Raw genomic sequence first — 27,050 nt, 5'->3', positions numbered from 1 at the left:
GTAAGCGCGCATGTGTAATAGTGGAGGAGGCGAGACCTAAAGAGGGGCGGGGCTAACAGCCAAAGGTCGGGAGGGAATTGGGAACCTTAACCGGGGGGCGTGGCTGAGAGAGAGGGCGGAAGAAACCTGGGCTGGGCCCCCATTAGGGGGCGGAGCTAAATGCCCGGCCAGGGAGCCGGGGAGCGCCGCGGCGAAGCGAGAGGGGCGGGGCCAAGCTAGGGCAGGCCGGGGAAAGGGCGGGAAAGGCGAGCGCGAGCCTCTGGCGGCGACGGCGCCCTGAGGCGACGCCGGCGCGAGCCCTGAGGCGAAGGGCGGGGCAGGGGCGTGAGAGAGACTCCGAAAGGGCGGGAAAACGCTAGTGGCGCTGAGGGGAGCGCATACCCCCCCTTCTCTCCTGAGGTGACTATCGCGCTTGGGGGGGAGGAGGAGGCCCACCACCACCCCCCGGCCTCAACAGACGGGCTGCAGGGCTGTGGCTGGGCTGCCCGCAGTAGCACCCGCCGCAGCCAAGCAACGGGTAACCGTGCGTTGGCAGGATGCGGTGGTGCCAAGGGGCCGGCTCATCCGGTGGAGATGGGCCACCTCCGGCCATACCGTCAGGAGCCGCTGGTGCAGCGGAGTGACGCCAGGATGCCACCGTGTCACAGCGAGCAAACGACGCGCTGGCTGGCGGGCCCCGGCCGGGGAACGGGTGTTCTGTCCCCGTGACAAACTTAGACGATCTGAGGAAACGGGGCCTGACTTGAGACGAAAGGCGAACCTTCCAAAACAAGAAGAAAAGGCGCACTTCATCGGACGCATCGGCTCCCGAAAGCGTCTGCTCAAATAAATGTGTTAGTCTCTAAGGTGCCACAAGTCCTCCTGTTCTTTCTGCGGATGCAGACTAATGCAGGCGGCCACTCTGAAACCTATCAAAACAAAAGTCTAAATACAATTACTCTTTTAGGTCCATTGAAAACGCTTGCTTTTGATACATATGAAATGTTTCAGTTTGATCTTTGACTATTTTAAAGAGGTTTTTACTGTAAATTTTCAAAACCGAAAGCTGCTTCGAAACTAAAAATCGAAACTTTCTCTTCTGAAAATGTCAAAGCATGTTTCCGCATTTTAAAAACTTTTTCCAGTTTTGTTTTTTTTTTTCAAAACACAAGTTAGCCAAAATAATACAAAATTTGGTTTAGTTGAAATAGCGTTTTCCAATGGAAAACTGTTCTGACCAAAAAAAACTTCAACCAGCTCTAGTGCTGGCACAATGTCGGCATACCAAGATGCCATGTGGTGATGAGGAGATATGCCATTCACAGGGACATCACTACATCGCATCGGAATGGCACAGTTTTCTCAATAGCAGGCCCATACCACTGGAGATCACTCCCTGCAGAAAACAGGTTTCAGAGTAGCAGCCGTGTTAGTCTGTATTCGCAAAAAGAGAGACTGCTGAATTGGAATTAATTTGCAGACTGGATACAATTAATTTAGGCTTGAATAAAGACTGGGAGTGGATGGGTCATTACACAAAGTAAAACTATTTCTCCTTGTTTATTCCCCCCCTACACACAGCACTGTTGCTCACATGTTCTTGTCAACTGCTGGAAATGGCCCACCTTGATGATCACTACAAAAGGTCCCCCACCCCACCCCGACCCCGCTCTCCTGCTGGTAATAGCTCAACTTAAGTAATCACTCTGGTTACAGTGTGTATGGTAACACCCATTGGTTCATGTTCTCTATGTATATAAATCTCCCCACTGTATTTTCCACTGAATGTGTCCGATGAAGTGAGCTGTAGCTCGTGAAAGCTTATGCTCAAATAAATTGGTTAGTCTCTAAGGTGCCACAAGTCCTCCTGTTCTTTTTTCCTGCAGAAAAGTGATTTACCAGGAAGCTACCCACTCTTAGAATAGAAAGAGCTGCAAAAAGAAGTAACTCATTGCCCAAGCCTTCTGAGCTGGTTAAATCCTGATTTCCCAGCTCACTGGTAAAACTGCAGGCAGTAGGGGTGCATGGTGCTTGGCCTCTCTAATTGAGATCTTGAATATTTCAGTGTCAACTTTGTAACGTGTCTAGATACTTTGATGATAGGTGTAACAACATGTGGGCAAAAATCTGTATCCCTGTACCTGAATAATCTGCATAATTTCCCTTTGTCTTGCATGAGAAGACAAGGTGGGGGAGGTAATGTCTTTTTTTGGACCAACTTCTGCTGGTGAAAGAGACAAGCTTTTGAGTGACACCGAGCTCTTCTTCGAGACGGCTACAATAGCACTGCAAATACCTTCGTCTGGCATATCCACTCAAATGCTATGGATGGAAAAAATATCTCCTGGAAATATGTACTAATAATTTCAAAAATCCATAGTAAAATTTCAACATTTATATTTAATGTGTTTTGCCTTGTTTGAAATAACATACACTGAGACTCGTGTATCTTGAGCACTCTTGTGTTTTCCCCCATCTAGATTTACCAAGCCGTCAAGATGAATAAAAGGAAGAAAAAACTACCAGGTAATAATAATAAAATACCAGGGCCCAGTTTGGTGCTACAAGTGGGTGTGAGATGCCACCACTTATTTCTTTCCCCCCAACCTAGCAGAGTCCAGGGGTGTATTGAAGCCCACTAGTTTCATGTACCTGGTGCTGGAGAATAATAAGAGGGCTTCATGTTTCTAAAACTGAATTGGTTCTTTATTAAGATAATTTTTTACAGAGATGTTGTCTACTCTAGCATTCAAACCATGCACAGGCAGACTGGTTCTTGCCTGGTGTCTCCTCCAAACCTTTCCGCCCTGCAAAATGTGTTTCTCCATCTCAATGCAGGTTGCTACACTAGTGAGAGAGATCTGGTTTCAAGGAGTTTCAGGGAGTACACACACTCATATTTTAAACAACTGCACAATCTATTGTGAGCCACTGCTTTCTCATTTTGGCACCTCACATGGGCAGATCTTACTTTGTGGTGGAGCTTAGAAGAGTACCACCATCCGCAGGCACTGGCTTCCTCCAAGCCCCGGGGGTGCTTAGCACCCCCGCTCTGCCCCACCCCCATGCCACCCCTTCCCCCAAACGCCCATACCTGCCCTGCCTCTTTCTGCCCCTGCTCCACCCCAGGCCCCACCCCCACCCCTTCTCCCAAGTCCCCATCCCCATCCCGCCTCTGCTCCACCCCTGCCCTGCCTCTTCCCACCCAGTTCCGCCCCCTCCCCAGAGCAAGCCCCCCTTGCACCCCCCCAGTGCCTCCTGCATGCTGTGGAACAGCTGATTGTGGCGGGCAGGAGGTGCTGAGAGGGAGAGGGAGGAGTTGATCGGCAGAGCCGCTGGTGAACGGGGGTTGGGGGGCAGTGGCTGCTAAGCACCCACTAATTTTCTTCCGTGGGTGTTCTAGCCCTGGAGCACCCACGGAGTCAGCACCTATGTCACCACCGTTTCTCCTCCTTTCATCCTGCTGTACAATACTTTGCACTTCTATAGCAACTTTCATCTGAAGATCTCAAAGTATTTTACGGATATTAATTACATTTACAACCCCTTTGTGTGGTAGATATCTATTATTATCCCTGTTTTGCAGATGAGGATATGGAAGCACTGACGTGCAGTAATTTCCCCATAGCCACACAACGAGCCATTGACAAAGCAGGGAATAGCACCCAGTTGGCTCCTCCAGTTCCTTTATAACACTTCCTCTCAGGCAGTGCTTAATTTGTAAAGAAAGAGGTGCCTGGGCTCAAACAATAACAATGGCATCCTCTGCACAGCATGACCTCACATGCACTGTACATGCGAGGTCACACTTTGTATCTCAGTGACAGAAGAGGTAAAGCTCTACTCTCAAGTTGTTTTGTTTTAATAAATATTTCATGAAGTTTCTCAGTAGTCTGCACTTAGAGACCCTGGCTGTTTATCATGTAGCAAGTGCATTTCTTCTTGTTTGGGTACACAAGAATTCACCATTTGCATTGTGTGTTCCTGCTGTCTCTCTTGATTGCATTTGTTCTTACTCCATAGGATATCAGAAGGGAGTCTGGCCTGGTGCCTCTTAGGCAGTTGGTAATAAAGGACTAGAGTTGATGTGGGGAGCACAGTCTGCTGTTCTTTGGAAAGAATCCTCATCTTTTTACCCCCGTCTAACTGAAACACACTTGAAGAATCAATAAATGCTGCATCTTTAAAAATCCAGCACAGCATGACAGTCCATTTTAAAAACACTCTAGAATCAATCAGATCTGCTTAGGTTCTTTTAACTTTGGTGGAGAGTATGGGAAACTGGTACTCCTAGAGGGCTAGCAGCACTTGAACTCTCTATTCAAAGATCAGATGGCAGTGCATGCATGCAAGAGCAAGCTTCCTGCCAATGCATTACAGTAAGGACCTAAAGGCAAAGGGCCTGATTCTGCTCTCATTTACACTTAGGCTCGGAAGGATTAGATTTTTTCAATAAATGTCAGTAAATGTCTATTTCATCGTAATTTGCAGTGTTGTAGCTGAGTTGGTCCCAGGATACACAAACTGATGAAAAAATATTTCCGTCAGTAATAATCAAAATTTACAGAAAGGCAAAGTATGAAAAGTGCTGCTTGAGAATTTATAAGTATTTTATTTATGGATATTTACTTTGTATATTTTGATAGGTGATGTTGATCATTTGTGTTTTAACAGTTATAAAGTTTTAATTTTAAATCTGTGTCTATTGTCATCAAATAATTGTCTGACCACCTCATAATTTCCTGCAACTGTGAACATTTAAATCAATAAAAATAGAAAAAAATACTTGAAACCTGTAACTTTGCGCAATGGTGAAAATTTAAATGAATAAAAATGCTTAAAAATTAAACATTGGTATTATCTATCAAAATTATGAAAAAATAATAATCAAATTCTGCCAAACCTATTTACACAGTTGTAACTGCATTGACTTCAACAGAATTGCTCCTGATTTACACCATTGTGTAAAAGAAGAATTGGGTCCAAGGAATGACATGACCAAACTAAGTTTAACCGTATGGGTGATAATTTTTAGTTCTTACTGCTGAACTAGTTCAGTCTCAGCTCCCTCCCCTGAGTAGAACCTGTCTAATCTACTCAGAGATTGAGTTTTGTCAAATTATACATTGTGGCATAATTATTATGTAGTTTGTGTTATGCAGCTTTCTGGTAGGTGGAGGATCACTAGAGAATTCCTGTTCAGCCTCTCTCAGCTAGCAGTGCTTACAGGTTTACTTTAGAAAGGAGACCTGGAATTTGACCACTGCATAATTAACTTTTAACACTGGCAACATACATGAGGCTTTCTTCCAAGATGCAGAGGGGGTTTCAGGATTCCTTTCTTAGCATTTGTTTTCCAGGCTGCCAAATCAGGAGGTGTCCAAAGTGCAGCAAGTGGGACAAATACAGCCTGTAGCCTCTTAAAATATCACTCATGGCTAATCTGCTTGCAACCTCAGGATGAAGACAAACATGGACAAATTTAGGTTTTATTGGTCATGAATTTATCCAACCCATATGTTTTATTCATTTACTGAGAAAAATAAAAGTCCCAGGATCTTTATTTAAACTGATGTAAATACTGTACTGAACTGGCTAAGGCACCACTGCCCTCAACTGGGATCAGAAGTCCTCTACTGTGTATCATAGGTCCTATATTGCTAACAACTAAAGAAGATCCTCCTTTAGCTCAGATGGTAGAGATGTGTGTTTCTGTAGCAGGAGGATATAAAATTCATCTTTGATATTGTAATTAAGCTCCTGATCACCATGATGTGCAGGATAGTAATTTCTGTGAAGTTCCTCGGATGCTCAATGAATTATTACAATATATATAAAAAATAGGTTCTGGCAGCTAGCAAATATCTAATGTAGCTTACCTCAATGTTGCTAAATCCCTGTGCCACATAATTAAGAGGATTGCTGGATACAGTTAAAGGGCGTGATCCTTAGTTACACTAAAGCCAATTTAAACCCCTCTGGCAGTGTAAAAATGCTGCTTTACACCCACTTTAAGGCACCTTAACACTGCAAGAGTGCTGCAAAGGGTCCTTAGCAAAACTGACTATCAGATCCAAAATCATCTGTAGCATTTTATGTTGTGTCACAGATTGCATTAGAAATTTACTGTTAGTTTGACATTTTTATGTAGCCACAAAAATTAATGCAAAACCTTCACTAATGACCACTTGGTCAAATATATAATGATACTTTGAGCTTAATAAGTTTCCATTGATAGGGCCTGTGGAGTAATTGCCACAGCTCTCAAGCTACAATGTAACTGTATAAAATTGCACTCTTTTTCTGTTCTAGATGAGAGATGTAGTGTAATTATTCCTGTTGCATAGAACATTTATCAATTTGACTTTTTAATGATTTTTTCCCTTAAAAGAAGGAAACAATGAACTCAATGTTTCCAAAGCAAAAAGAAGCCTTAGGGAGAACTCCCAGCTGACAGCAGAGAATAATTTTGAAATAGCAATACAACCTCAATCCAGTGATTTCAAAAGAAAATCAAAACCAACTACAGCAGGAACAAAGCAGGAATGGGAAGAGAACAGCCAGGAAAACACTGAAGCTTTGGCAGTAAACTTGCAAACAAGGTAATTGAATTTGTTCCCCATGAAGCACTGGAATCATCAGACATGAGTTTCTTGGATGACAGAAGACAGTGATTTGGAGTAACAAAGGCGGGGGGGAAAGTTCTCACTGTAGAGTTGGGTGAGCGGGAGGAATATGAAGGAAGACTTCCTTTTTCTGACTCCCTGCACGTTTAATTTTCACTGTCTTTGATCACTTGCACAGAATTTCTTTCACATACGATTTCTTTATAGGAGAACGTTTACTTGAAGCCTGAGGGCCAAATTCTGCAGTTCTTTACTCAGGCAAATCTAATAAGTCAAGAACTGCAAGATTTGTCCCCATGGACCTAATTTTCAGAGTTATTAAGCATGTATAACTCCAAATGAAGTTAGAGAGTTGTGCTGGCTCAGCACCTCTGAAAATCAGGCCCTGTATTTATACCAGGGGTTCTCAGACTTTTGTATTGGTGACCCCTTTCACATAGCAAGTCTCTGAGTGTGACCCCCCTTATACATTAAAAACACTTTTTTAATATATTTAACACCATTATAAATACTGGAGGCAAAGCAGGGTTTGGGGTGGAGGCTGACAGCTCGCGACCCCCCATGTAATAACCTCGCAACCCCATGAGGGGTCCAGATCCCCAGTTTGAGAACCCCTGATTTATACTGTATATGTTTGCTTCAGTTTTACTGGTATATATTAATAATAATACTTTGTGCTTCAGTAGTGTCTTTCAGTTGAGGGTCTCAGAGTGTTTTACAGATAGTCTCACAGAATTCCTGTGAAATGGATCCATATTGTTATCCCCTTTTTACAGAAGGAAGAACAGGCACAGAATTTTTATGATTTGCTCCAAGATAACATGGCAAGGCATTGGTAGAGCTGGAAATAGAATGCAGGGGCCCAGAATCTGTGCTCTAGCCTCTCCCTAGGGAATTTATTAATTTGTTAATTTACAGTTTCTAAATGTGCATGCTGTTGTGCTCTCTTTTTCTAACCAGCTCAAATGATGAAGAAAGAAAGACTCCCTCTGAGCTGAAACAGTTAAGTCAGGCAAAGGAGTTTATTTCTCTTCCTTTATCACAAGTAAGTCTGTTCTAATGGTGTGATGCAAAACTAATATTAGCAATAAATTGTGCTGTGGTCTGCTAGGTGCTGTCTAGACATTCGTCTGTTAGTGAATTCCCTCCATGGCACAGCTGGATTTGATTCCACTATGTAGCTGGATTTGTTGGGTGTACATATTGTTATCTCCTACACCTCAAACTTGGATGCTCATGGTTTGTTGGCAGCAGCTTTACCAAAGCGACATACATTAGAAGAAGATTGACCTAGTAGAGATGCTGCCTATGGACCACACATTCATCACAAGACCTAAATACATATTAATAATGTGCAACTAATGCAATCCTCTGTTCTACTGTAAAATAAAAGAAATGTTAAAATGTGTGAAATTATGTGAAATGCATTCTTTAAATTATTCAGCTCTGTTTTCTATGTTCAGGCAAGTAGTCTATGTGAGTTTAGATTCAGGCTTGACATGTTATTTGGTAGATTGAAATGGGTTGGTTTGCATTATTTAACTAGACAGGATTATAAAACCAGATAAATTCATTCCCTTGTTATCTTTCTAATCAATAGTGAAAGTGTCTGATCTGAGGGAGCTCCGGTCAGGGTTGCTCAGAGTGCTGTATTACTTAGTACATTTGGTAATAACCACCCTTTACACTCATCATTATTGAACTTGGTTGTAGAATTCAGCAGGGAAGTTTGTGCCAGTCTTTGCAAAACCAAAGAAAGGTTTGACTGAAACACCTGAGAGAAATGATGGAGAAGCAGCAGGGTTTCAAACAGAACAGGTACAGCACTGGATCATCAATTAACATGTTAGGCAGCCCTACCAATGCATGTGCAGTTATATACAAGAGCACCTACAATTTACAGGCACCTCTTGTTGTTATATGTTGGAGAACATTTAGCAAAATAATTCCTTCTGACTCTAAAATTTAAAGTACATTTTATTTCATATTAGTAATTAAAGATGAACATATTCCATGCAACACAGTTCAATGGAACAGTGCCCAGGAATGAACCCCTTTGGTTCTTCCAAAAGTTTTGCCCAGATATGAAGAGAATGAAAACATTATGCACGAAATTTTCAAAAGCATCTAAGTGACTTAGGAGCCGAAGTCCCTTCTTCAAAAGGCACTTAGGGTTGAAGTCCCTTTCAATGAGACTTAGAGGCTTCTAAGTGTCAAAGTTACTCTTGAAAATGAGACTTAGGCTTTTAAGTTACTTAGGCACTTTTGAAAATGTTTCCTGATGTCAGTAATATACAGTAATTGACCAGCCAACAAGATATAATAAATCTTGGCTCTGCTTATTGTAGAACCATAAATATGAAGAATGGGAAAAAAAACCTGTTAGGTCCATCTACTCTAGTCTATTTCCTCTTAACTAGGCCTGTAAGATTGCTATGCAATCTCTTTTCTAGTGCTTTGTCTTGTTCGGTTTTAAATGACTCAACGACAGGGTTTCCACTAAATCCCTTGAGAAATTATTCCATGGTGTAAGTTGGCTCAGCAGAGTGGAACAACTACTATATATTTCCATGCAAATGGGAGTAATAAATCCAGGAGGACTAAAAAAGGGAAAGCTGTTCAGTGGGTGTATTTAAAAATCTTTCTGAATTCTGTGAACTGCGGCACAGTCTGCTGTTGGCAGGGGTCCTTGGGAGATTCATCAGGCCTCAGAAAACTGTTCTGAGAGAGAGAGGACAAAGCCTCATGCAGATCCTGGGTCAGTGTATATTAAACTCAATGGAACTATGCCAGTTTACACCATCTGAGGATTAGCCCCCACTACTTTTCATTGTCTGCTAATGGACTTTCAGACACCTTTGGGAACAACTGATTATTATTAACTTTATCACATACTTACATATAATTTTCACCTTTGTAAATATCCTCTGAATTCAGTGCACAGCTCCTATAAATTGCCTGGTAATTGTTTGTATGGATTGGAGTAGAGATCTATAGACTGGAAAATACTGACGTTGCTCTGTTATTTTCCTTCAAGACACTAATGATGCACAGACTTCAGGAAATATTAAAGTCTAATCTCCAGTGCACAGACAGCAATCCGGCATGTGAGTCCTCAGAAGCAGATATGCAGGAAGCAAAGTTCCCACCAGAATCATTTCAGTTGATGGGGACCAAAGTGCAAGAAGCTGGAGATACGGTAATTTCTCACTGTCAGAAATGTACTAGTGAAGGGCTGGATGTTAAAACTCAAAACCAGCACAAGATTAAAAACATAAGCAATGAGGCTGCTGTGGTAGGTGATTCTCACCAAGGAACAGGGATAGCATTTAATTTACAAGAAGACAACTGTGACAAAAACACCTTCGTGGAACTTGTTCCCTTATTTCTAGATACTTTATATCATAAGGATGCAGGCAGTCATGAAAACAGGAACCTATCTCTAGGGTCACTTGAATGCCCCATTGAAAAGGATGTGAGCTGTAGTATACTAAGAGAACACAGAATTTCTGACAGAGGTAAAGGCAATCAAAATGAAGACCTTCTGAATAGTTGCCTTGAGAATGTGGACCAAAAGAAACATACAGAGGAGGATGAAATTGCCATAAAATTAGACAACTTTGTTAAAGAAGAAAAAGAGACTAAAAATGTTCATGGGGAAGTCATAGATCTGATGGATACAAGCATCAAAAGCAAAATGGAGAGCAACCTAATTAAACCTCAATTTTTAGTAGATTTAAACATCACCACAGATAAAGAAAAGAACAACTCATGCACAAGGGGCAGAGGAGAAGAGCAAAGTGGCAGTGACAAAGGAGCAGAGCAGAACAGTCCATTCAAAGATGGCAAAGCTGCAGAACAAAACAGCCTTCACAGCAGTGGCAAAATTGCAGAACACAGCAACCTGTGCAGCGCTGGTAAAATTGCAGATCGAAGCAGCTCAAAAAGCAGTGTCAAAGCCACACAGCAAAGTAGTCCATGCATAAGTGCTGAAGTTGTAGTAGAGCAAAAAGGCAATTGCAAAGTCACAGAGAAAAGCAGCCCACAGAGCAGTGGCAGAGTCTTGGAGCAAAAGAGCCTGCAAAGTGGTAAAGTTGCAGAGCAAAGCAGCCCTCACAACAGTGGCAGAGTCTCGGAGAAAATCAGCAGTGACAAAGACAGAGATATTTTTGGGAAGGATTTTCTTAGTAGTACTCAATCCATGATTGTTGATCTGAAGATGGATGTAGAGGTTACTGAATCAAAAAGCATACAAGCTATTGAACCAATCAGTCTATTCTGCCTACAAACTGAAGGGCGTGGTCACTCAGAGTGCAGCAACACCTCACTGCAACCAGCTTTTTACACTGGAGAGAGTGATACAGGCAAAGAAGAGGCAGAAAAGAAGAGTGAGACATCTGTAGGCACCAAAGAAGAATCTGACCTAAATGCTTCAACCCTCTTGATTGATAATAGCTTTATATGTGAGAACAATCAAGAAGATTACATCACTTTGGAGTGGTGGAAAGAAAATGGAAATGAGAAGGTGAGGCCTGACAGGAAACAGTCACCAGTTAGTATCTGTGACGCAAGACCTAATTTATTAGAAGTGAAACAGTCAAATACAGAGATTGTTCCAGAGGCAGGAATAAAATCTTCTCCTCTTTCATTTGGCCTCCCGTTGAACGTAAAAAACAATGAAGAAATGGTCATTTGTGAGAAAAATAAGATGGACCCTGTTCCCATGGAAAATTGTCTTTCCCCTATAGATGTTCTTGAGCAACTGGAAAGAGAAAAGGTGATACTCAATCATAAAAGAGAAACTGATGCTAATTCAGGTGGCTGGAAATCTCTTTCTGCAGCAGATACAGGTTTGCCTAGTGGTGCGCTGAGGGTTCCTTCCCCCGTGGACCAAACCTGCTCACCTTGGGAAGATGCACTTTCTCTGGATCTAGAATTGTTGCCTGACAACCAGTTACAGAGTGTCCTTGAAGATAACAGAATTGAATTTCCACTGCAGCAGGTAAGTTGATTGTCAAGTTACAATAATGTTGAGCATACATACCCATTTTGAACTGAATTGGGCCCACCTAGCATACAAAGGAAAACTACATTCAAAATGCACCTGGCCAAATGTGGAATTTTATATATAGATGCAAATTTTCTGGCCTCTTTTATGATCAGTTTATAGTGTACATTATGAGATTTTATTAGGCCTACCTCAGGCCCCAATTCAGCAAAACACGTAAGCATGTGCATAATTTTGAGCATGTGAATAATCCCATTGGAAGTCAGAGGGACCGTTCCTGTGTTTTGTGACAATTTGGAGTATCTGCTGATAACTAACAAATTCTGGTTGATTTTATGAAAATGCCGTGTAACTGAATGCCCAGGGAAATGGGGTTGACCAAGTTTGTCTGCAGTGAAGGGGACAAGGGGTTTGAACAGTGGAATTTCCCCAAAACGAGAAAACAAAGAAACCAGGTGTTAATACTAGGAGATAAAAACTCATAAAGCCAGAAAGGAAGCTTGGGTAGGAGAGAAGAACAAAGGCTCATGCTTTCATAGGAGTCCTTTATGACTGAAGGACCCGCTGAGGAAGAAGGAAGCTAGCTGCAGGAGAGAGATTATATGATTTAGAGGCAAAGCCATGTGCAGGAGGGGGACACCTAGAGGACTCTGACCATATCCCAAAGAACACTCAAGAGTGCTGAGAAAACTGAGGCAATGTTTTATTATTATATCGTATATCTCTTGTGCTGTTTAAATTGTGTTAGAAATCTTTGCAAAGTCTGTCCAATATATGCTTCAACTATCGCGTGTCCCTCAAAATGAGGGTGCCCACAAGGCTGTAGCTCTGGGAAGGTTGTGTGTATTGAGGAGTCTGGGGAGCTAGTCACAGAGCCTGGGCAGTTATACCATTGGTCTCAGCTCTCAGAATAGAGGATCTACACCTGAGAAAGTGCCTAGAAACCCAAAGCCAGAGGCAGTGCCTGGACTCTGCTCAGACTTAGGAAGCTTAAAAGCACGAGTCCAACATGGTGGGACCCAAACACTACAGCCAGGTGAGTGTGCAGAAGAGAGAGCTTGACTAGAGCTGTGACATGTTTAAAGTTAAATGGGACTCCTTACATGCTTAAGTGTTCTACTGAATTGGGGCTTAAATATAGACCCATTGGGTAAGGCATTTCTGATAAGGGCATTTATTTAAAATACTTCTTTTAAGAACAGAATCAACCCCCACACACTTTTTTAGCCTTGGTGGCATTTGTTTAAAACATGCTACCTTAGGGTAGAGCTATCCAAAATGCATCCTGCTGGCCAAATGCAGCCTACAGTCTTAAAATGTAGCTTTTGGCCACATTCCCACTAAATGCCAAAAGCTGCAGGGTGAGAATAAAACTGATAAATAGGCAAAATCTTCAAAAGTGACCATTACTTTTGTGTGCCTCCATTTTTGGTTGCACAGCTTGAGCTCTTTAGGATTGGGGCCTAAATACAGCCTTTGGGCTCCCTAAAAGTTGCCAATGAGGCTTTTAGTGTAGCACAGTTTGGGCAACTCATTAAAGAATATACCTGCATGAGAGTTCTGCCTGTACTCATCATTGATTGCTTAATAACTAATTTATTAATTATTGTTATTATTATACCAGGATGTGCAAACTTTGTGCAAAATAACAATAGGATTTCCTCTTTCCTGGTTTTAATTTGGCATGGAACATGAGAGAGGGATGACTACACATTGGAGTTCTATTCTATACTATTCTATTCTATATAGGTTTTTATACCACACTCATCCCGTAATATCTGAGCACTTCCCAGTGGTGCATTAAGCAACTTCTCTTGGTGTGTCAGATTAAATCTTTATACAGAGCATTTCTCTATTTTTGAATTAACTTCCTCCCTCTCAGCCATTTTCTGTGGATAGTAATTGCAGTCCTTCCATCCCTGAAAGTGATCTGTATCCTGAAAGAGAACGGCGTGGTCCAAACATACCAGTCCCAATCATTAATATATCTTACCCAAACAAGCTGCAACCCAGGTAGGGAGACTTCCTACTGAGCAACGTGAAACCGTATTTTCAATATGTTCCTTCCATTCATAGATTCATGCTCTGGACTAAGCAATATTGCATTTCACCAGTCCAGGACTGTACATATTAATCCTGACTACTGGAAATAGAATAACTGTTATTTCAATCGACTTCTTTGGTACTAGGAACATGTCTGGTAAGAAGGGATAACAAGATTCAATTGTATTTCAATCTGTCATGGAAAGAATGGAAAGTGTGAGCTGGCTGTAGTCCTGATTTTAGAGCTATACAGACGCTCTGTCATTGCCACTCTATATGATAAGTATCCATGTATAAATATGTGGGTACTAGCCTCCTTATGCGGGGGAGGAGGTGTGAGATGGCATAGTGGATTCGCATGCAGAGGTGTGCTCTACACATGGATTAGAGTTGGGGACAATCTGGAATTGGGCAATTACATTTTGCCTACCTAAAACTTCCCTTGCAGTTTTAAATGGATCTAATATTTACTTCCTGCCCTAAACTATTGCATAATGTTGCTGAGGGCTTCTAACTGCTTTGTTCCATACTCTTCTGGAATGGGTGGACAAAGTCATTACTATAGTTTGCAAGGCATGATGGAATCCTTTCAGATGAGTGATGTGTAACAATGTGAGATACTAGTTTCTGGTCAAATACCAAATATAGGGAATTTTTCATTGTATAGGTAATACAGCAGGAATCGGCAACCTTTGGCATGCGACCTGCCAGGGTAGGCCCCCTAGCGGGCCGGGCCGGTTTGTTTACCTGCCGCGTCTGCAGATTCAGCCGATCGTGGCTCCCACTGGCTGCGGTTTGCCACTCCAGGCCAATGGGGGCTGCAGAAAGCGGTGTGGCCTGAGGGATGTGCTGGCTGCCACTTCCCACAGCCCCTATTGGCCTGGGACAGCGAACTGTGGCCAGTGGGAGCCGCGATCGGCCGAACCTGCGGACTTGGCAGGTAAACAAACCGGCCCAGCCCACCAGGGGGTTTACCCTGGCGGGCCACATGCCAAAGGTTGCCGATCCCTGTAATACAGTTTTCTTCCTAGAACCTCATTCTGATTTTTCTGAAAACAAGAACATAAGTAAAAAAAAATCTGAAGAGCTTGAAAAAATGGAAACTAGATATATATATATATATATATATATATACTATATATATAGTAGAAAAGTTACGTCAACCCAGCTACGTTGCTCAGAGGTGTGAAAATCCACATTCCTGAGTGATGTAGTTAAGCCAACCTAATCCCAAGTGTAGACAGTACTAGGCTGATGGAAGAATTCTTCCGTCAACCTAGCTGCTGCCTCTCAAGGATTAACTACAGTGATGGGAGAACCCCTCCCATCACTATAGTGAGTGTCTACACTGAAGTGCTACAACAGCACAGCTGCAGCAGTTTAAGTGTACAGGTAGCCTCAATATATAATGAGCCTGATTTTTGTTTACACTAAAGCCCTTTTACCTCTTTGGCAGTGTACAGAAGCCTTAAAGAGGGAGTAAGTTGCAGTTAGCCATATACTGTATAGGGGCCTTAGTATAAATGAGAATCAGGCCTAATGTTTTAGCTGAGTGCGTACTGATGTGTTGGTGATTAGGGCTATTTTAGTTCTTCTCTCCTTCCTTTTTTCATCAGGGTTGAGATGATGGAGGGGGGTTGTGAGCCCACCAAAGAGGAAGATGCAACAGATGTTGTTTGTGGTCTGATTATTGAGCTCTCTAATCTCAAGTAAGAACATAATTTCTGTATCAGGGATGGTGCATGTAGAACTCTTCACAGCATGTGATTCTCTTGATTATTGACTGAAGGATAGGAGGATTGGTTCATTGCGCTTTATAATACAGACAGCTTCAGAGATTTGGTTTGTTTTAGTGTCAAATGTCCAGGTCTTTGTATGCCCTGTAAGAGATTGAACCTGCACAAGGCATGTGCACGGTTACATGGGCATAAGGGCAAGGTTAAAAAGTGATTAGTAGAGCAGGGAGCACAGGAGAGGGACTCCTGCACTAATGACAGAGCTATTGTGAGGCTACCATATCACTCCTAAAAAGAAAAGGAGTACTTGTGGCAGTGTACTGTGTTCTGAATGCATCCGATGAAGTGAGCTGTAGCTCACGAAAGCTTATGCTCAGATACATTTGTTAGTCTCTAAGGTGCCACAAGTACTCCTTTTCTTTTTGCAAATACAGACTAACATCGCTGCTACTCTGAAACATATCACTCCTGTGTACCAGCAGGTTGAAACTACTGCTTACTGTGAAAGACTTTGTTTAAGATTACTTATGCTACAAACCTCCATTCACACTTGTGCTGGAGTGTAACAGCCTTACTACACACTCTGCTGCAAACCACACAGGGATTGAAGGGTCAAAGTTTATGGCATTGTCTTTAATAGGAAAAAAAGATACTTTTTCCAAAATCCTAGTGTACATACAGCAAATTGTAATTACATAAGAATGACCATACTGGGTCAGGCCAGTGGTCCATCAAGCCCAGTAGCCTGTCTTCAGACGATGGCCAATACCAGGTATTTCAGAGGGAATGAACAGAACAGATAATCATCAAGTGATCCATCCCCTGTCACCCATTCCCAGCTTCTGACAAACAGAGGCTAGGACTCTTCAGAGCATGGTTTTGCATCCCTGCCCATCCTGGCTGATAGCCATTGATGGACCTATCCTCCATGAACTTATCTAGTTCTTTTTTGAACCCTGTTATAGTCTTGGCCTTCACAACATCCTCTTGCAAAGAGTTCCACAGGTTGATTGTGCATTGTGTGAAGAAATACTTCCTTTTGTTTGTTTTAAACCTGCTGCCTTTTAATTTAATTGGGTGACTGCTAGTTCTTGTGTTAAGAGGAGTAAATAACACTTGCTTATTTACTTTCTCCACACCAGTCATGATTTTGTAGATCTCTATCATATCCCCCTTAGTCATCTCTGTTCCAAGCTCAAAAATCCCAGTCTTAACCTCTCCTCATGAAAGTTGTTCCATTCCCCTAAATAGTTTTTCTTGCCCTTTTCTGTACCTTTTCCAATTCCAGTGCATCTTTTTTGAGATGGGGCAACCAGATCTGCATCCAGTATTCAAGATGTGGGATACCATGGATTTATATAGAGACAATAAGATATTTTCTGTCTGATTATATATGCCTTTCCTAATTATTGCCAATATTCTATTAGCTTTTTTTACTGCCGCTGCACATTGAGTGGATGTTTTCAGGGAACTATCCACAATAACTCCAAGATCTCTTTCTTTTTAACGTGGGTTAGCTGATCAAAGTAAATCCTAATCTCTACTAGTTAGTTTTTTAGTGTAGACTGTCCACGGTCAGCCGCTAGCAGATAACATGTTAAAATACTTTTCCTGCCTTCATGATTTAAACCCCCCCACTCCTTTTATCACAGTGAAGACAAGGCCTGAGAGGGGAAGGGATTTCATTTATTTAAGCTCCCTATTCAGGAATTTGAATTAAATAAGTGCAAGTAAACAAACCATAAAATCTGAAGAGTTTTTACTTTTAGGCCCCTATTCATCTTTAATCAAATGAGCAATCCCTTCCTTATTCACATGTTTAAAGGTAAGCACATGTTTATGCTGAATGGGGCCTAATGCTTTGTTAAGATTTTTTGCTTATTTGTACCTATTTAATATTTTGGAGAAAATCTCTCTTTGTGAAAGACACAACAAACCTGTTCTTTCAATTAAAGGTGATCTGCAAGGGAAAGAAAACCAGTATGTGAATTATAGAGTGTTCAGATTAATGAAGGACAAATTTGTGATCTTTATAAGAGTGGGTTTTTTTAAAAAGATATTTGGAATCTGATTCCTGCAGCTGTGTGGAGAAGTTTGTTGCTAATGTGAAACACATCTTGTTTTCATTCTTTCTAGTCGACTGATAATGAACACCCACAGGGATCTGGAGTCTTTAAAGAGGCTGAAGTACAGAAAAAGCAGACAGTCGGGAAGGTTTATTGCTCATGCCCTGAAGGGAGCGACAAATATTCTGTACGCAGTAAAAAAATGGAAGGAGATCTAGGACTGTGCATCAAATCAGAACCAAATAATAGCATTGTTTGGTTTAACGGTTTAAATGGCCAGAGGTTTTGTTCTGTTCTGGTGTTGCTTTTACTCTCCTACATTTGGCATTTTGAACCTTATTCTTATTTACACTAAGGCCCCTTGACACCACTCTAGCCATGTTAAGTCTCTTTTTCACTGCCAGAATGGAGTAATGAGGCTGTAGCATAAATGAGAATAAGGCCCAGTGTCTTAGAGCCAAATTCTTGCTGGCTACTGGCTGATTGCATTACAGGAATAATATCCACCCATCTCCTGCCTCCCCAAAGGGCACATATACAGAGTTAAAAAAAAACAGTTGTATGCTCAAATTCTTGTTGTAAACCCTTGATCTTTCCCTTCCAACCTTGTCCAGATTAGAATTTAAAGGTGAAATGTTGAGCCATTCTAGCTACCATGTTTGAGAAGCCTAGGGTAGACAAGGCAGCATATACATGCTAAACTGTTCAAGGTAAACCCTAGTCTCCCCACTTAAGACTTCATCTCAATCAGTTTAGCATGTGTTTAAGGTCCTAGATTTTTCAACATACCTTTCATCCTTATCTAGGCCAGGCCTCCATCACTTCTGCTATGGAGCCCTTGCAGAGCAGGCTTTCTTCATGTTTTCAGGGGAAACCAGAACTGAGGTGCTCTTTTCAGTCCTATGACCCTGCAACAGCCTGGATTTGTGCTGTATTTTTCTGGTATAAATTATGCAAAACTTTGGTCCTTGAATTAAAAGTGAAACTGTTTACCAGCTGTTTTAAATCTATAAGGGATGGCAAACCTGAATGTTGATACTATTTATTTTCTTTCCTCTTTTCATTCTGTGTGCAATAAAAAAAACAATACTAGTTGAACACAATCTTCATAATCCATGGATGAGTCTTCAAACATTTCAGTACTTCATTATCCCTATAATATCATGCACCATCGGTTTAAAAAAAAAAAGACAGAATTATATAATACATTTTTTTACTAGTGAAACAACATAACATTTTCAATAGAATGACGACCAAAAACTGGCAAATAAAATAACGTTCAGAAATAACTGGCAAATAAAATATATATGTATAACATATAAAACAATTTTCAAAGAAAATAAAGGCAGGAAGACTTGAGACTCTGTGAGGGAAAAACAATCGTTTCTTAAACACTCACCCACTTAACATTAGCTGGTAAATTATTAACCTTGTTACCTAATGCCCCCTCAACTCAAATATGGGAACACCTAGCTTCTAAGAGCTATTGGATTGCTGTGTGAGCTTTCACAAATGGCCAGAGTGCTCTGTCGGAGTCTTCAGGCCAGGACTATTTTGTTGATATTCTTTCTCATTCCCTTCAACTGAATGACATAATTGCACAAAGACTGAGGCATCTGCCATCAGCTTCCCAGGTGTAAGTCTTACCCCTCCATGAACTGGAACATCCAATGGAAGCCAAAGCAGGTATCTGTCTTGAATAGAAAGGTAAAGTGGTCCTGTAGAATGGTAGGCAAGTTAATGATGCTGGGAGAATTCACCTCCATACTCTCTCCCCTTATTTGCCACTTCACTCCAAGAGCCAGATGGAATCCGGCTCCCAGACCTCTCTCCCCACATTGCCTGCATTACTCATGATATCTCTTTGGCTTCCTCCATGCCATCCTCCTCTACTGTTGATGCAGCTGGAGCAGCAGATGCCTGAAATGCCAGAGGAGGGACATCACCTGAGGCAGATTTGGGAAGGTGAGGGGAAAAAGATGCCTCATTCTTTGGGACCTGAAAAAAATTAAGCAAATGTAATTCTACACCCCTTTTTTCCTCAGAGCACAACATGTAATTATTGGGCTAAATCCTGACCAATTTAGGACTTATCTACATGAGAAAGTTGCATCAGTTGAACAAAAGTTTTTATTTTAAACTGGTTTAGTTAACCTAGTGCAAACCCCTGTATGGATACTCTGATTTTGGTTTAAGGGTATGGAACCTTTCGTAACCTTTATGTTGAAATGTTTCCAATTAATATTAAGTTGTTAAACTTAATATTAAGTAGTTAAAAATGAGGATGCAATAAAACCAAACTCAGTTTTCGGGTTCAAGCCTCTACGTTGGTTACAGAAAATTTATTTAGTACAGGACACAAGGAGACACTTGGAATGATACAACCAAACTCTATTTAAAAGGAAAATGATAAGCAAGCAGAATTCAATTACTATTTACACAATATTACAGTTATACTTCACCTCAAGGATGCGATTGTGTATCAATGGGTGATCAGCTCCACTGACAACAGAGTGAAGAAGGGCCTTATAATCCTGGAACCTAATGATACCCTTCTGATGTTAATTGAAGCTCCTTTGCAATTTAGCAAAACTTCTCCTTTTATACTCAATTATAAATATTAATTAGCATTAAACTGCCATTTACCATAATTATATTTCCACCACCTTCTTATTGGCTCTTTACATTACCTATTATTTAAATTAACATTTGCACCAATGTCCTTCCCATTCTATCAATATAGGTAATATTTTAATAAAACATTCATTAAAAACCTTGCTTAAATCAGTTATAACCAAAACGTAATGGTAACATAACCCTGGGTCCCATCCTGCTAACTCTTACTTTCACATAACAACACTCTGTCTCCAGCTTATCTCTAACTTTCTCACACTAGCATCTTCAGTTTTCCTCTCACTAAGCCTAGTTTAGGCCCAAAATCTACCTGATACTTATTTCTTAACCCAAACTATCCTATAGACTATCAGCTTGTTTTGAATTAAACCAATTCCTAAACCTAATGAAAAACCACTTTTTAAACAGTTGCAACTTCCTCGTGTATATAAGGCCTTATTCAGTTTTTACTTAGGCAAAACCCAGAATTCTGCCATAGTAAAAGTTTGAGTAAGGATTTCCGGATTTGGTCCTCTGTTTGGGAGTTATAATCCTTTCATGGCTGCTTTATAAAAAAAAAGTCGCTTTGAGTTCTACAATTGAAAAATTTATCATAAATACCAGTGACCTGGAGCAAAATAATTCTCAGAGTCAAGGTTTGTGACACTTACAAGTTGAATCACTTTTAGTCAGTTAAAAAAAAAAATTTATGTTAATACTATGTAAACCCCTATGAGAACACTCATAATGATTTAGACATACTTAATACTGATTTAGCTTGCACCAGCTAATGCAGACTTGAACCGATTTAACCTGACGGAAACCGCTTTATTTTGGTTTAAGAATACCTTATTGGGATTCAGCTTAAACCTGTCCTAACTGACTTAAGATAAACCAAAACAAACCTTGTTTAAACCAACATAAGGCTGTGTCTACACTACAGAGACTATACTAGCATAGCCACATCATAGGAGCACCACCTACCCAAAGTTAGTTAGTTACATGACCTTCGAGGGAAGCCCCTGTTGACATAGCTGTATCTACAGTTTTGCATGTGGACAAGCCCTCACAGGTGCAAACTAAACTTCTATAAGCCAAGTTTAAACCGATATAGGAGTAGCCACACACAGTGTTGCCCCAGTTTAACTAAATCAGTTTAATTTAAAATCATGCCTTCAGTATTTAAATTGGTGCAACTGTGTAGTTCTGGTTTCAGTCATTATAAATTATAGCAGCCCTCTCTTAGTCAATACTACCATCCTGTGGCCATTTCTTTAAAGTTACAGTAACTGAAAAAAAATCAAAGCCTACCCTTTCTCACTAGTATTAAAAGCATTTTCCCTTGTCATAAAATGTGTGGCTCTATGAATTCTAGGTTTATTTTCTCGCAGTGGTTAAACCTGGAGACAAGGCATCAGGATTCCTGAGTGATATTCCCAGCTATGGGGACGAGTGTGGTTTAGTAGTTAAAGCAGGAAGAAAGTAGGTGACTCTATCCTATTCTCTCTTCTGCTACTGATTCACTGGATAAACTTGAACAGTTCACTTTATCTCTGTGTGCCTGAGATTCCCCATCTTTAAAATGGAGATAATATTTATCCATTTCAGAAGGGAATTGTGAAGATTCCTCAGATGAAAAGAGCAATAGAAGTGTAAAGTATTATTACATTAAACACATGGAAAACTTTTCCCCAGAAAATTCACAGAGAAGCTCAGGGCTCAGCAATGAGACAGATTAACTAACGAGTGTTTTATTTTGCAGTAGAGAAGAAAAAGTCAACTAAAGTTACTCTGGATTTACATTGGTGGAACTGAATGCCAAATCTGGTCCTAAATGTTTAATTTGTGGATATGTGGGTACTAACACATGTCCATGATATTGTAACAATGTCCCAAAACATCCCCTCCTCCTAGGTAGAGAGGACAAAAACCCAATGATTATCCATTTGTGGTAGCAAAATTAGCCTGACAACGCTCTGTGAAGTTGTTGACTTATCCCAGTTTTATTGATGTGTGAATTGAGGCAGAGGGGTGAAGTGGTTATCCCAACAAGATCCCAGAGCAAGTTAGATCCTGTCTACACTGCAACTGTAACCCAAGTCAGGGAGACAATGTGAGCTGTAGTTCCCGAAAGCTTATGCTCAAATAAATTTGTTAGTCTCTAAGGTGCCACAAGTCCTCCTTTTCTTTTTGCGAATACAGACTAACACGGCTGCTACTCTGAAACCTGTAATTACAGGACAGTTGATCCTTGATTTGGCTACAATGCCATTAAAATCTGTTGTGTAGACAGAGCCATAAGTGGGCTAAAGCTAGGAATAAAATTTGCAGTCTACTTTCTCTCTCAGTCCTGTGTGTTATTCACAGTGCAATCCTCTCTTTCTTCTGGAAATTTCAGACAGGGAGCTGTTATCACTGGAATGCATGCCTGAGTCATGAACTTCCCACATATATTCATGGGGTTGATAATGCTGAGGTTATTGACATTAAACATTTTTTACTTATGAGAGTTCAGCAGCAGGACTACTTTCAAATTTAAGTGGCATAGCTAGATTCTCAGCAAAAAATATGGGAAATAAAACGTTACCTGAGCATGGAGTCCAGGAGCTGAAGCCTTTCCATTTTAAAAGTCATTTGGCAGGGATGACATATCGTCCTTGTTCCTTTCAGAAGGGGCACTGGGAGACCGGCTCACCTGCTTTCCCACTGAATTCCTGGAGGAGCAGTTGTACACTGAGGTGTATCCCTTCTGGGTCAGGGGACAGAATCGTTTGGTGTGAGCTTTATCCTGTGTGGCCCCACACTGGGGGCAGATGTAATTACGCAGGATTGGACATTCCACCCGTCCCTTCTTGTCTTTTAAATTGTGCGCCATATAAATATTCCTTGACTCTCCATTGTGCTTGCAAAAAACACAGAGAGAATTTCTTGTCAGAGTCACTGGGGAAAGGTCTGTTCTGAATGTGGGACTGTCTACCTCATCTTCGGAGACAGCAGTCACCTGCAAGTTGTCCCATTTATTCTGCTGTTTTTGTATCTCTTCCACCACTTTTGCCAGCCCCAGATAGTCCTTCCACATGTCAAACATCTGAATATCCTGCATCTTGTAACTCTCAAGATGGCTCTCAGTCCCTCCCCGAATGTGTTTGGGGAGTAAATAGCAAAATGTGCTTTTACTTTATAAAAGGGCCATCAGAGGTCTCTCCAAAGGAGCCAATCACATCTTTGGAATCCTACCTGACAAATATAGTCAGTCCCCTCCCCCATCAGTCAGCCTGGAGCCAATGAGTCTGGTTGCTTTTTTGTCTTCATCCTTTTTCATTTTAAAGGGTTATCTCAAAGAAAAGTTCTAAAAGACAACTGTCCTGCAACATTACCTTGTCACATGTTTAGATGCTTGTTTTTTAAAAAAATATTGAAATGAAAAGTAAGCTATTCTTACAATAATACAGTTTTTACATTTTGGGAAAAAAAACAAAAAAACATTACCTGGTCAGAAAACCTGGGGTTTAAAGTCACAAAAATCTGTGACTTTTAGACCAAGTATTAAGAATTATATAGCTTTGTAACAATGCTGAAATTTCAAAGATTTTTTAGTGGCAAATAGGACACGGGCTAGACGTTTGATTGTAAACGCTGCGGCTTAAACTCCATTTCTGCTGAATTTCTCATCAAGTTCTTCTTCTACTATTATCACCTTGACTTTTGCAACTCCCTTCTTTAAGGCCTTTCCCATTCCCAGCTCTCTAGACTCCTTAGCACTGGACACCTTCATATATACAAAAAGTGGATCAGCTACACCACCAACTGCATCTTTGAACAAAGGCTGACCAATATTGTCCATTCTTCACTTGTACTCCCCTGTCTGTGGCCTGGTCTACACTAGGAAATTAGGCACTTACATCACTCAGTGATGTAAAAAATCCTCACTCCTAAGCAAGGCAATTAAACTGACCTAACCCCCAGTATAGACATGCTCAGTCGATGGGAAAATTCTCCTGTTGACCTAGCTACCACCTCTTGGGGAGGCAGAGTACCTATGCTGACAGGAGAACCCCTCCTGTTGGTGTAGGTTGTATCTTCACGGAAGCGCTACAGCGGCAGTGCTGCAGCGTCTTAAGTATAGACGAGCCCTTAATCTGTCTCTTGTCTCATACTTGGATTGCAAACTCCTTGGGGCAGGGACCGTCTTTTGGTTCTGTGTTTGTACAACACCTACCACAATGAGGTCCTGTTCAATAACTAGGGCTCTTAGATTCTATAATAATACAAATAATAATAAATCAACTTCCCTTCCTCTCTATTTATTTCAAGATCCAATTAAAAATTGCCTCCCAGGCTGCCGAACTTTTGTACCTCTGAACAAAAATCTGTTATGATTTGATGTTTTGGTAATTAATGTAAATATTTCTATTGATCTTAGATTTAAAAAAACAACAACTCTCGGCCCTGTCCTCAGCTGGTGTAAACTGTCATAGTCAGCTATAGGAGCTAAACCAATTTATGCCAGGTTTGCCCCCCCCCTCCCCCACTCCATTTTAGCAAGACTTTGAATTTTGGGCCTAACTATTTTGGACAGTCTTTGTAAACTTGCATTCCCATTGTCAAATTTTACAGGGCCTAATCTTGCAGTCCTTACTCAAACAACAGGAGTTTTGCTGAGTAAGGACATGTGTTATTGGGCCCATAATGTTCATATTCCCTTCTACTTAGGAAGCGTTCTCTTGGCTTTTCATACCCAAACATCTAGGTACTGGAATTCATCCTTTGAAATCTATCCACTGCAACAATGAGGGAACCACAGCAGATTTCCATCTCATTAGAATTGATTTTCAAGCTGCAGGAGACCTGACTATAAAAATTGCTTTTCACGGAACAACTGAAATACTTTTCGTATGCTCAGGTCCCCTTTGCAAAATAACTAAATAACAGGCACATAGGGTGAAATCCTGACTGCAGACAGATCTGAGTTTGCTGCTCTAACCACTAGACATGTTCCCTGCCATTAAATTGTAATTCGCCATTTTTGGTTTCAAATTTATAGTCTGACCAACAGGATTGACAAAACTGCAGCCAATTCTGCTAGGATTGTCATCCAAAATCTTAAGAATAATATTAACTTCTCAGCCAACGCTTCACAAAACATCTGCCACCTCAGTCTCACTGTTTTAATGTGTTTCAGTTCATACTTATAAATGAAGATCTTTGCAAGACTTACAATGCTGTCTACAAGTATCTGAAACACCAAGGAGAAAAAAGGATTATTTAGGATAGCCCGAGGAGTTGTGACATAAATAATAAAAGGAAATTTAAGATGAGTATCTGAAAATACAAGTCCTAATGGTAAAATTAGTGGAATAATCTCCCCAAGAAAAGAGGAATTATCTATCTATCCTGTTTTACCATGCTCATCACTGTAGTTTCTGAGTGCTTATCTAAGCCCTGTTGCTCAAGTCTTTTAAAACTACACAGAGCACTTGACAATAGACTGCAGAGAACAGGCATACACTAATTGAGATATAGACTAGCTGAGGATAAAGCCCTAATACATCTTTTATATTTAAATTTTATGATGATTGAAGTTAATGGCAGATGCAAGCACCTATGAAAATCAGTCCACTATTTTTTGTTTTTTAAAAGTATTATTTACTTCACAAGGACTTTGAAATTCTCCAGCCTTTGTCTTGCATGCCTATATGGTATTTAGATTATCATTTCCTGAAAGGTCCTAAGCATTCCAAATGAAGTGATGTCCCATCCCTTTGTCAGCAAAAGGTCAGAAGACAAGGTCATTCCCATGTGATGTGTCCATTCCAATCACAGTTGCATTCATTGATCAGTGAGTTTTTCCTTCAACAACACAACCCACCGACAGCAATGAATGTTGATTGTGACTTTTTGGGCTTGTAAGAATCTGTCTGCAAGCACCATAGGAACGGAGTTGGGGCACTGAGATTAAGCATATATAACATATTCATGCTTATATAGCAGGAAGATCTCAAAGAACTTTAAAAACATTAATTAAACCTATATAGGAATTCCTGTTTTATAGATAGGGAAACTGAGACACTACTCACTGATTTTATTCCAGAAACTGAGACACTACTCACTGATTTTATTCCAGAATAATTTATTCTTCTTTGGAAGAACACTAATTATTCTAGCATAAAATTACTTTTATTCTGGAACAAAGTGTCCATACAGGGAGCTACTCTGCAATAATAATTGCAGAATACCTTATTTCACAATAGCTATTCTGGTCAATTTCCCTATGTAGACAAGTCCCTTGTCTAGACAACGTCTTGGTGGCAGACATATGAGCAAGAGGAACAGTCAACTCTGTTTGACTTTAGCCCACGAATGTGCGTTCTGAATGCCTCACACTAGCTGAGCTGTGATACCCACATAAGTGGTTGCAACTGTGCAGTTTAGAACAGGAACTGTCTTCAGGAGCAGACATACTTTACCCTTTGGGAAAGGCATTGTGGATTTATGATTAGGGAAGGGGATTTTGAATAAGGAGTCCTGAGCTATTCTGCAATAGCTAGTCTACTCATTTTCCCTTTATAGAGAAGTCCTATGCGTTAAAGGTCTGATATTAGATTGTTAGCTAACTCAATGATAATTAACACCTTCTAACCAAGACAAAGTAATTGTATTTTAGAATGTACTAAGCTGTTTGAGTGAGGACCTTGTGGGAGACCTGATTTTAAACCCAAACCATTCAATTCAGCTGCTGCTACTCAGGCCGCAGGGTACACTCAACGGTCGATGGTTTAGCCTTACTAAGAAAACTCACCGACAGCGTTGAATGTTCACTGAAACCTTTGCATCGTTGTAGTTTAGGCCACATGCATTGCTGGACATTTTGAGTCTTGGCACACAACAGCAGCTTTGCCCTCCTTCTGTTATTTCCCCTACTTCCTATCCCCAGTCCAATCCCAAATACAGCTGCCATTGTCATTCTTCGTTCATTCTG

At 40.8% G+C, this 27,050-nt stretch overlaps 1 protein-coding gene and 1 long non-coding RNA gene across 3 annotated transcripts; one reads left to right on the top strand and one right to left on the bottom strand.

Annotated features, from left to right (window-relative positions):
- Positions 1–211: 211 nt before the first annotated feature.
- On the top strand, positions 212–19,423 carry LOC119564786. Of its 2 annotated transcripts, XM_043532523.1 has the most exons (7): positions 212–399; positions 2,460–2,505; positions 6,371–6,581; positions 7,566–7,650; positions 8,319–8,423; positions 9,643–11,607; positions 17,529–19,423. In XM_043532523.1, exons 2-7 carry the CDS (start codon positions 2,478–2,480, stop codon positions 17,811–17,813), a joined length of 2,679 nt encoding a protein of 892 aa, XP_043388458.1. In that variant the 5' UTR covers positions 212–399; positions 2,460–2,477; the 3' UTR covers positions 17,814–19,423. The 2 variants fall into 2 exon arrangements, with proteins under 2 accessions (XP_043388458.1, XP_037743615.2); XM_037887687.2 differs by lacking the exon at positions 8,319–8,423.
- Positions 17,444–26,912, bottom strand: LOC122463372. Its single transcript, XR_006286650.1, has 2 exons — positions 22,659–26,912; positions 17,444–19,456 (listed from the first exon to the last, which is right to left on the bottom strand). It is a non-coding gene; the product is annotated as an uncharacterized LOC122463372 (long non-coding RNA).
- Between the last annotated feature and the right edge of the window lie 138 nt (positions 26,913–27,050).

Source organism: Chelonia mydas, chromosome 20 (genome assembly GCF_015237465.2).
Source record: "Chelonia mydas isolate rCheMyd1 chromosome 20, rCheMyd1.pri.v2, whole genome shotgun sequence".
NCBI classification, from domain to species: Eukaryota; Metazoa; Chordata; order Testudines; family Cheloniidae; genus Chelonia; species Chelonia mydas.
This window is presented reverse-complemented; position numbering and strand designations above follow the sequence as displayed.